Source organism: Episyrphus balteatus, chromosome X (assembly GCF_945859705.1).
Source record: "Episyrphus balteatus chromosome X, idEpiBalt1.1, whole genome shotgun sequence".
NCBI classification, from domain to species: domain Eukaryota; kingdom Metazoa; phylum Arthropoda; class Insecta; order Diptera; family Syrphidae; genus Episyrphus; species Episyrphus balteatus.
The window spans coordinates 1,167,908-1,179,895 of NC_079138.1; the positions used below are offsets into that span (position 1 = coordinate 1,167,908).

General features: G+C 30.9%; 1 protein-coding gene across 3 annotated transcripts; it reads left to right on the forward strand.

The window, feature by feature from the left end:
• Positions 1–617: 617 nt before the first annotated feature.
• LOC129920628 (metabotropic glutamate receptor) lies at positions 618–11,774 on the forward strand. Of its 3 annotated transcripts, none has more exons than XM_056002042.1 (9): positions 618–846; positions 1,477–1,829; positions 3,613–4,900; positions 6,217–6,464; positions 6,586–6,692; positions 6,762–6,887; positions 8,288–8,807; positions 8,879–9,174; positions 10,365–11,774. In XM_056002042.1, exons 3-9 carry the CDS (start codon positions 3,702–3,704, stop codon positions 10,845–10,847), a joined length of 2,979 nt encoding a protein of 992 aa, XP_055858017.1. In that variant the 5' UTR covers positions 618–846; positions 1,477–1,829; positions 3,613–3,701; the 3' UTR covers positions 10,848–11,774. The 3 variants fall into 3 exon arrangements, with proteins under 3 accessions (XP_055858017.1, XP_055858018.1, XP_055858019.1); XM_056002043.1 differs by having other exon boundaries at positions 1,723–1,829; XM_056002044.1 differs by lacking the exon at positions 1,477–1,829.
• The last annotated feature ends 214 nt before the right edge of the window (positions 11,775–11,988 follow it).

Sequence of the window (11,988 nt, forward strand, 5' to 3'; positions counted from 1 at the left end):
AATTGGTAATTAAAAGAAAATTCGCCAAGAAAACAACCAAAATTTAATTGATACAAATTTAAAACCCAACATTAGAACTCGTAACAATATTATATCTCAGTGCTTTTTGTGTAAGCATAATTTCAACTTAGAAGAATTTGGTTCTTTTTTTTACAGTTATGTTTTTATTGTGATTTAAATTTCGAGAAAACGTGAAGAAGTGATGTCTAAATCATCATTAAAGGTTAAAAAAAATTGTTAATTGAGAAATGTAGGTATTTAACGCAAACAAAACATTACAAAAAAAATCAAAAGGTATTTCCAAAACGAAGAAGAGAGAAGCAAAGAAGAGGCATTTTGAGTTAATTTTTAAAAAGCGGAAGCAAAGAAGCGTTGAAAGAGAGCCAAATTTTAACGTCACGAAGGTAGCCCTGAGCAGTGAGCATGTGTTGTATGGAAAATTTTATGTCTATTCGAACGACAACTACAACAGTAGCAGAAACGACAATGTCTTCGTTGAATATTAGCCCTGCTGAACGAAATTCAACGCCTGCGTCCAAATGCCAGTCGCTCACTTAGCTGTCACATATTAAAAACCATATCATTCCATCACGGTCCTCACAATACAAAATCATTCGAACTAAATTTATGTATAACTTAGAGTACCCATCCAGGATATCTGGTAGAAAGACGACGGTTGCCTCGTGGCATTGGTGTTCAGGTTTAGTTCACAATTTTCGTGTGGGAAAATACAGCATAAAATAGTTTTAGAATAACCCCGGAAAAAATTAAGCTTTCTCAGAGCAGTGTATCGTTTTTTATTAGAAAACGAGGACCCTTATTTACTGAAGTCCTATTTCGATAAAGGTAATCAGTGGTCTTATTGATATTAAGTGTAACTTTTATATAATCTCAAACTCGAATAACTCTTAACTCCCAGGGCCAATGTTGCAGCTCCTTATACTTCGTCATCATTTGTATATCTAGTTCTTCATGAACGCGTGTGTATCCTTTTTTAAAGTATTTGATAACAAGATTACAGTGATATGTGTTGTTGTGCTCCTTCTATGTTATATATAAATGCAAGTCATTAGGTCAACTTTTCTATACTCAGTGATGTGTTTTATGAAATATAGAAAACAATATATTTGTAAAATTTAATGCACCTGAATTCAAATACTTAAATTCAACAGAAATGAGAACAGATGGGGCAAGTACGAACATAAATATAACAGGACATCAGTTCTCAGTAGTATATATATAAATGAGAAAGTGCTGCAAACTTTTGTGCTCTCATAATAATTTGTTTTCTTTTTGGTTTGGTTTGTTTTGATGTTGATTTTTTTATTTTGTGTCCCAATAGTAGGATTGTTCACATTTAAAAGAGCAAAAAAGTTGGCAGGGTTTCTTTTATCATGGTTATTTTTCGCCTCTTGATCATAAGCCTTCGCTGAGTTTAAATTAATCTTTTGTTATCTGAAATTTATACCTATTTAGGTACTAAGTTTGCCTTAATTTCAAAATTTAACTGGATGGATTTTTAAAATTTAAAAGAAAAATCAAAAGATGTTGTATAAAATAGAAATGTTTTTTGTTGACTATTTCTTTGTTGGCATTTTGCAAAAAAAAACCCTTGGAATTAAAAAAACAATAAATACATAGATAAAAAACAAGCCAAACCAAGTAGAAAACAAAAACTTTTTATGTGTAAAGTGCACCGGTTCATTTTTTTCTAACATTTAGCTCAAACTTAATGTTAAATATACATTAGCCTGCTCCTGATTTTTTCATGACACATCAGATATTTTCATCATTTTATAAAGAAAAGCCATCGGAAAAAAGAATTCAAAGTAAGTTTTATTAAATCTTAATATTAACAAATCAGATCTGTGTTAAAAATGAAAAACTTGCCAATGTTTTTTTAAGCATTTTTCTGGAGAGAAATTTGTAGTTTATTCAATAATCCCTTAAACAAAAAAAAAACGGCCTCTATGGATCTAAACTTATGTTGTATAATATTATGCGTTACTTATGGATGGCAAAGTCAAAACTAGATCAAATTGAAATATGACCACACTAATATTTTCAGCTTTTTGTACAGTACAAAAAGTATCATGAAAATCGGTACAGATATTCGAAAGTTCTGAGGTAACAAACATTTAAAAAATGCAGACGGAACCTCCTCTTAAGTCGGTTAAAAAGTTTGATTTTTCAAAAAACTCATTGCAATTCTGTTATCATTGGACTTGTTCTCAACGGACTTGCATAACTGAAGAAAAGAAAATTGGTTTACTTTAAAGTCGGTTTATGGACAGTAATTTTACGTGATAACGTCATCAGACAACAGGTTATGGGCTTGCGCGCGTTGTCCGTCTTTTACTCGAACGCATCGGCTGATCGATTTATAAGAAGTTATCACGTCAAAAAGGATCCGTCAATATACCTACTTTGAGCACATTATTCTAAACCAATATTTTAATGAAATAAAATCTATGAAAGTCACTTTGCATGCAATACGCCTCAAACGTTAAAGTATGTATTTATGAAGATTAGTTAAAGTAATATCAATGCCCTAAAAACATAATCATATTTCCCTGCACACAAAAATACCGTCTTTCTAAAAAGTCTCTTTTGAAACATTGTTTAGCGTAACAAGTTGCGCTATTACCTTCCTTTTAATCTGTATACAAATGTTTTGAGGACGAGAGTGCAAACAGATGCGATAAATCAAGAGACATAACGTTGAGAAATGGAGAAATCTCAGCTTAAATTTTGGCATGGATTTAAAAAAAAAAACTTTTGTTGTAGGAATCGTATATATGTATATAATTGAGGGATATAATTAAAATTGAAATAATAAGCTTTGCAAGGACTAAAAATTTACTGTAGGTTGAAATTGAATTGAAGAAAAATAAAATGCACGACGGGGTCGCACGAACTTGCTCTTAGAGTTAAAGTTGCTTAAATTTTTAAGACTTTTTATATAGAAATTTGGAAAAAAAAAAATAAATATCGTTAAAAAAAAAAACAAATTAAAAAAAAAAAAAAAAATCTGAAATCAAATTGCCCTCCAAAACAAGTATGCAGTTTTGATTGATATTTTAAGATGCATTTTTAGAAAAAAAAATTTAAAAATCGTTAGAGCCGTTTTAAAAAAAAAAAAAACTAATTTTTTATAAATAATTTTTCGGAAAAAAGTTTTAAAATAAAATTGATATGCCATTTTGTAGAAATCACTAATCAACATCTTAAAACAAAATTTCAAAAAAATACAATATCCCGTTTTCGAAAATTTGATTTTTCAAAACAAAATTTTCAAATTTTTTAAAAAAATCCAAAAATTGTTTTTTTTTTTTGGACATTTATTATATTTAAATTATATAAATGCTTCTTCACAAAAAAGTTTCGTTGAAATCGAATAAGCAGTTTCGGAGATAATCGGATTTGAAAAAAAAAACAGTTCTATGGCAGGTACCGTTAATAATGATTTTCAATGATAGATTATATTTAATTTCCCACTGTTGAATTATCTGTAAATATTTTGCATAATTAAAACCTTAAATTAGTATAATAATTTATATATATAAAATATTTGGATTTTTTTTAATTAAAAAGAATATTCTTTTCTTGCAGAAATTATTTTTTTCTGTGCTTGATGACTAAGCTCTTTCCGTTCATCTTGAAATTTGTTTGGATCACGGGCATACCATAACCAATTTATTATGATAATTGGACTGGAACAACTTAAGTCCTCAGGGCTTATAATTCTTCTGCTCTTTTACCCATTAACATGTCAAAATCAAAACAAAAGCAGTAAGCCGAGTCAAGAATTAGTATCGGTTAATCAAGTTGGGGATATTATCATTGGAGGGTTGTTCCCAGTTCATGAAAAAGGTGAAAGCACACCGTGCGGTCCGAAAATTTATAATCGTGGTGTTCATCGGCTCGAAGCGATGCTGTATGCTGTCGATCGTGTTAACAACGATTCAACTCTCTTACCCGGAATAACAATTGGCGTTCACATTTTAGACACTTGCTCACGAGATACCTACGCTTTGAATCAATCCCTACAGTTTGTTCGAAGTTCCTTGAACAACATGGACACGTCTGCATTTGAGTGTCAAGATTTATCAACTCCTCAGCCACGACGCAATACAACTGGACCCGTGTTTGGCGTTATTGGTGGATCATATAGCTCAGTTTCCCTTCAGGTAGCAAATTTGTTGCGTTTGTTTCACATTCCACAGATTTCGCCAGCATCCACCGCTAAGACACTCAGTGACAAAACAAGATTTGATCTTTTTGCACGAACAGTTCCTCCAGATACATTTCAATCAGTTGCCATGGTTGACATAATAAAATGCTTTAATTGGTCGTATGTATCAACAATTCATTCTGAAGGTTCCTATGGAGAATATGGAATTGAGGCCTTCCACAAAGAAGCTACAGAAAGGAATGTTTGCATTGCTGCCGCAGAAAAAGTTCCCTCGGCAGCTGATGACAAAGTTTTTGATGCCATCATAGCCAAGTTGCTGAAGAAACCCAATGCCAGAGGTGTTGTGCTTTTTGTACGAGCTGAAGATGCACGGAGTCTCTTGCAAGCAGCTAAACGGGCTAATTTAGCTCAACCATTTCATTGGATTGCCAGCGATGGTTGGGGTAAACAACAAAAATTGTTGGATGGCTTAGAAGATATTGCCGAGGGTTCAATTACAGTTGAACTGCAATCGGAACTGATTCAAGACTTTGATGATTATATGGTGTCGTTGTCACCCGAATCTAACGCCAGAAATCCTTGGTTTGAGGAATATTGGGAAGATACTTTTGATTGTGTTTTAGAGAAGAATTTACCACCGCTGCTAAAGGATCGTATTGGCATTCGTAAATGTGATAAAAATCTTAAACTGTCAGAAAAATCTGGGTAAGTTTAGTTTTTAATAATTTAATATTTCGTTGCATACATTTTGTTATAACTCCTTTTTTTATGTTCTTGTGCATAAAAGTTAGTTTGATGCAGGCTCGAATATTAAGTGGAATGAAAACTTACGCGAATACTTTGAGATTCAATACAATAATTTTATAAGTCGTATGTGTTAATTGGGTGTGGGCCGAGGATACATTTTTGACACTGTTGAGTGTTGAGGTGAAAAGATAAATGTTGATCTGTCAAAAATTTGACTTGCTCTAGAAGCAGGCTAATTTTTTATGTTCTGATGATAAAGGAGAATGCCAAAAAAAAAAAAAAAAAACTCCAATAAAAATGAGAAATGAAATGGATTGAAAGGACATCAATAGCAGATAAAAAATATGAAAACAAGTTTTTTAGAAACTTCCCTTGACGATTCTTAATTTCAAACTGTAAAGTGTTTTTTTCAGAAGAACATTTTTTCAGAGAAGTCAGACTGTCTCGGTTTTAGTTCCATGAGATGTAAGATGCAACATCGAAAAAAACCCTAACATCATGTGCCATAAGCTAAGATTATTTTTTAAAATTACCTACACTGTTAACTGTCTTAAAATGAAAAAAGTTTACTAACGGTACCTCCATAGAACCTTTTTTTGAAATTTCAAATTATCTTCCAAATTACTGGTTCAATTTTAAAGATTTTTTTAAGCAAAAAAATTTATATTGCTTAAATATAAATCGAAAACAAAATTTTGAAAAAAAATAATTTTTGGATTTTTTAAAAAATTTTGAATTTTTTTTTAAATCAAATTTTCCAAAACGTGACATTGCATTTTTTTGAAACTTTGGTGTTGATTAAAAGTTTCTACAAAATGGAATACCAAATTTGTTTTTAATTTTTTTCAAAAAAATTATTTATAAAAATTTTATTTTTTAAAAAACGGCTCTAACGATTTTGAATTTTTTTTTTTCTAAAACTGCATACTCATTTCAAGAGTTGTTTTAAATATTTTAAGAACGTTTTTTTATACATTTACCAAATTTGTCTATAAAAAGTTGTTAGTTCTCAAAGTAAGTTCGTGCATTTTATTTTTTAGTTGAATTTAATTATACCTATCTCTACAAATAAATCAATTAACTTCTTTTATGTAGGTACATCCTATATTTTTCTTGTAATCCTTCTTTAAAGTCAGAAGTGCGCACACTCGACTCTATGTCCGTCTTTTTTGTTCTTATTTGTTTTATATTTAATTAATTGTTATTACTTTTCAGAGCTTTTAACAAAAAAAAACAAGCAAGTAACAAAACTTCGAATTTATTTTATTCCACAGCTACGAACAGGAATCAAAAACCCAATTTGTTGTCGACGCGGTTTACGCTTTTGCTCATGCTCTGCACCGACTCCATCAGGATTTGTGTACAGTAGGTGGCCAAAATCAAGCACATAGACATCACCATAGTGAATCTGTTTGGTTACACAAACCTACAACTGGGCAGCATTCGATGGCGTGTCCGGAAATGGTCAATTATGATGGAAAACTTTTCTATGACAATTATTTGCTGAATGTTTCATTTATCGGTTCGTGTCTTATCCAAAAGAAAATTAAAAACAAAAGCAAAGAACGTGTGGAATGTTGAAACATTTCTTCATTTTTCTTTTGTGTGTTCTTATTGTTTTTCTTTGCATTCCCGAAACACAGATCTTGCCGGAAGTGAGGTAAAGTTTGATAGTCAAGGTGATGGCCTTGCACGCTATGACATCCTTAACTATCAAAAGTTGGAAAATTCTACCGGTTTTTATTACAAGGTAAGTGTGTGTTTGTTCTTGGGACAAAACTTCGATTATTTTATTGTTTTTTTTTTTTTTTTTTAATAGGTCGTAGGCAAATGGTTCAATCAATTGGAATTAAACTTGCATGACGTCGTATGGAATAAGGAAGTTGATATGCCGACTTCGGCTTGTTCACTTCCCTGCGATGTGGGCATGATAAAAAAGCAGCAGGTATGAAATAGAAATAGATTTCGACGGTGCTAAGGTAAATATGTAATTGTTTGCACATTTCGCATTACATATACATACCTACCTATTTAAAAAAAAAAACAAATATTTTGGAAAATAAAAAAAATTGCCTTAAAAAAAAATGTTTATTGCAACTTAAATTATTTTGCGTTAAAAAAAAGACTTATGTTCCTATTGCAAATGAAAACAATTTGCAATGTGTTATAGATTACAATTAAAAATTAAATATGTATAAGAGATACAAAAATCTGCTAGGTATAGCATATTTGAAAAGTTATAACCCAAAGTTGAATACTGATAAAGGATTTTTAAAAATTTGATCTTTAAAAGGTGTAAAACAGGATAAAAGGAGATAGTAAAAAAAATTATTTTCTAAACGGTAGGCTTTAGATTAAGATTGGGGTTGAGAGAAAAAAAAACTGAGAATAATTGCTTATTGTTACTAGGTAGAGGAACAAAATGAGCTGAATAATTTCGACAAGTTATGAGTTTTTGATGAATAAATACAAAAATTAGAAAAATTAGCTTTATATTGTATTTTTTGTAGAAACATTCATTTTAAACAGAAATAATAAAAAAAAAACACGAAAAATAACTTCTGCCAGGTTTTTGATGAAAATATTCATTTGTGCGACGCGGTTTTATTAAAAAAAAAAAAAGAAAAGTTGTACCAATATTACAAAGTCTGATGTTTAATGCGAATAGCTGAGTTGTATTTTTTATGGTTCAAAAACATTATCATGGATTTTTATCATTTAAATTATAGTGATCTACCTGACTTACCTAATTCGTTAAAAAAATGTGTAAGAAATCAAAATTAGTCATGAACATAACGAGCCAACCAGACCCCACACAGGTGATAAAAAGTTTTCTTATCACGTTGTCATGTAAAACTACCATCCGACTTTACAGACAACCAATATTTTTAATTTTACATTTCTTATGAAATTCAAATCAAATTACAATTACCTATACTATGAAAAGCTTTAGCATTAGAGATACTTTTACCATAAGAGCAAGTACGTCCGAACCAACTGTGCATTTATTTTCATGTTACGTGGGGTCTCAGTTTTTGAGAATTTTATTTTTAAATAGTTTTGGGGTTATAATTTTGTTAAAAATATTTCGGGATCCGCTGCCGATTTTCGGATCCGCTGCACAAGAAACTAATAAGTTCATGACTTTTACCTCAAGGTGCACTATATGCTTTATTAAATGATGAATCACATAGGCTTTAAACAGCAAACAAGCAGCTACACCTTATTTTATCTTATTAGTAGTTAAGAAATAAATAAAATATTTCTGTCGTCAAATTATTTAAACATTTCCTTTTTTGGACTTTCTTGTTGAAATTATAACAATTAAAATAATTTTTCCTTCAGGGTGACACGTGTTGTTGGATTTGTGACAATTGCGAGAACTTCGAATATGTCTACGACGAATTCACTTGCAAAGACTGTGGACCAGGTTTTTGGCCCTATCCTGACAAGCTCTCCTGTTATGCCTTGGACATTCAATATATGCGGTTGCATTCTCTTTTTGCCATTATTCCAATGGCAGTTGCTATTTTTGGAATTGTAATGACTCTTATGGTGATAATATTATTTGCAATTAATCACGATACGCCGTTGGTCCGAGCATCAGGTCGGGAGCTCAGCTATACGCTGCTGATTGGAATTTTAGTTTGCTATTCAAATACGTTTGCATTGATTGCTAAGCCAACAATTGGTTCATGTGTTGTACAACGTTTTGGAATTGGAGTCGGATTTTCAATTATTTATAGTGCATTGTTAACTAAGACAAATCGTATCTCAAGGATCTTTCATTCGGCATCGAAGTCAGCTCAACGTTTAAAATACATAAGTCCTCAGTCCCAAGTTGTTATAACAATAACTCTTATTGGTAAGTTTTTATAACATTTTCTTATTTAGTTCTCCTAACTTTCTACTTTTCATTTTCCTAAACGTGAAAAGCCGTTCAAATAATTATAACCATGGTCTGGATGATTGTGGAACCACCAGGAACACGATTCTATTATCCCGATCGCACTGAAGTTATTTTAAAATGTAAAATTCAGGATATGTCATTTTTATTCTCGCAGCTATACAACATGATTCTAATTACAATTTGCACTGTTTACGCAATCAAAACACGTAAGATTCCAGAAAACTTTAACGAGTCAAAATTCATTGGATTTACTATGTACACAACTTGCATCATTTGGTTGGCGTTCGTTCCTATTTATTTCGGAACTGGGAATTCTTATGAGGTAAGAAAAAATGCGTATCAATCTAGGTTAAATAATTGATGTGTTTTTTTATTACTATCCGATCCGTTGCCGCAGGTATATGTAGTTTAAATGCATTACAAAAACAACATGAAGTTGTCGATAAGAATAAAAATGTCAGCTGCGGATAGAATTATTACAAAGTAAATTAGTTCCTTTTTTACGTCCCTTACTTTGGCTGACACTTTGTGACGGAATCAAAAAATTTTAATTTTTTGTGCAAACCAAAAATTTGTAACTCACACAGTTTTTGAATTATTGAATTTTCCGCTAAATAATAATCAAAATTCCGCTCAAATAAGATTGAAGTTAGTAGGAAAATATTAATATTTTTTTATGCCCAAAATTGTAGCTAGTTAAATGCTTATTTGTTGCGCAAAAATTAATTTTAAACTCCACCCAGTCAACTTTTTTATTTTAACTTAAAGTTTCCGAAGTGCATTTCCGGTTTGATCAGGCCAGTGGAGACATTTTTAAAATAAACACTTTTTTAAGATTTTTTCTTTTGCCCTTAATTTTAGCTCTTGAATTATTTTAGCCGAATTTTAATGTGGTGAATATGGTGGAAAGTGTTTAATAATAATTTTTTGTTGAAAAAATGAGTAATTTTAATCTACTGAAAAATTCTAGTATGATATTATTAGGAGTTTGACAGTCAAATAAAAAGATCTGTGAAACCAAAAAACTACGTTGAATATAAAAAAATTGAAAAGTTTGCCAAATTTGTTGAAAAAACTAATAATTTCGTCAAAAAATTGGAAAAAACTACATTTTATATTCTAAAGTTGAATAACTTCACTTCAACGGGGCTGTTTCCAAAAATATTAAATAGTAAATTTTTGTTACAATTACCTAGAACGTTCATGGTCATAAGAGGTCCTTTCGTATTGTTCTCTTTTTATATAAGAAAATTAAAAAGCTTCTTAGTCTTGTCGGCTGAAAAAAATTTAGATGGCATTTCCTTTCTATGGAACTAATTCACATCTGTATATTGTTTGTATTGTAATTATGTTATAACCCTTAAAATGTTAAATAAAAACAATTCCTATTTCCTTACTTCAGGTATTCATTAAACATAACAAAAACAAGAAAATTTAGACAAACAACCTTTAACTGTTTACAAATTAGATTATGTTCCTCAAATTATTTTTAACTATTTTATTCATTTAAAGATTCAGATAACAACATTGTGCATATCGATAAGTTTGAGTGCATCGGTGGCTCTCATTTGTCTTTATTCGCCTAAGGTCTACATCTTGGTCTTTCAACCAGACAAAAACATTCGGAAACTAACTATGAACAGCACTGTCTACAGAAAATCTGCTGCTTGCGCTGCGAGTGGAAGTGCAACTGCTGTTGCATCAAGTAATCCAGGAGCTGGAGGAGCTGGTGGAAGTGGTAGTGTCAATGGTTTTCCTGCTGCTTTAGGTGGTGGCTGTGCTGCTGCTAGTCCTCCACCAACACCAGCTTTAACATGCTTACAAAGTTCCCTTAACAGTGGTGATGCTGCTGTTGGAGCAAATCAAGGCCTTGTCTTACATCATTTAGCCAACGAGCAGCTGTCCCTTGAAACACGACCAGGACCTAGTGGCTTGGGTCGAAATTGCAACTGTCATAATCGATTTAATGAGAATCATAAATGCGGTAAGTGCTAGAGAAGGAAAACACATCCCACAAGCATCAAACTTCAAACAAAAACTAACTACCTACTGAATCCATTCAATTTATTGTTTTCATGAACTTTTAAATGTTAACCAAAAACAATTACGTTGCTGTTAATTTACTCTTTCCAAACCTACCTAAAATGATAATCTCTTGTGTGATTAATGTTAGTGTTACAAAAAAAATATTAAAATTTGATTGGCTATAAACAAAAAAACATTATGTTTGTAAATGTAAATGAGTAGATACATACAAAAAAAAGGTTCAAAGTACAAAATAGCTATTATACATACATACAATTATATTGTAAAGAAAAATATCATAAAAGGTACGCAATGGGTCTTCCTGAAAATCTTTGAATTGTTTTCTGTTGTTGTTACCATGCGAGCAAAAAATTTAAAGGTTACAAAGCTTATAAATTCAATTTATTTAATTAATTTGACTTGAAAATGAAAAGGTGATTAACACACCCGAAAGTTGTTTGGCACGCTTAACAAATAGAAGCATATTTTATAAAGAAATACAGTTTGCAATTGCATTGCAATGCATGATGTACTGCATTCTGCATACACAGGGTGATTCAGGAGGAATGTGGAGGGCGACCGGGGGGTAGTTTATTCCCACTCATTTAGCCGGGAGGGGCAGTTTAAAAAAAATTGACTTTATTTGGAAAAAAAATATAAAAAATCAACGGTTACCTACAGTACTTTTTTGAAATGAAAAAAAACCTCGTTCATAAAAATTAAAATTTTAAATAAAGCCATTACATGGTTTTTACACAAATTTATTATCAAAATCAAAATTTTGAAAAAATGTAAATAATACAATAAATATTTGTTTTTAGATAAAAACAGAAAACCGAATCCAAAAATATAGTGTCGTTATCGAGAAATTAACAAAAAACCAAAACTACTTTTTTTTTAAATAAATCTCTTTATTTTTTGTTTTACGTGGCTGGACTTGTTTATAAATTAATTTATGAAACATTTACCTTTCGTCTATTATTGTTAAACATTCAGACTTGAATAAGGAAACAAAAATGTGACACAGTATTGGATTAGCATTGAATTGATCAAATTTTTTAATGCGCTTTTATTAGCTTCACTTGTAACTGAAAAATTAACTAATTAAACC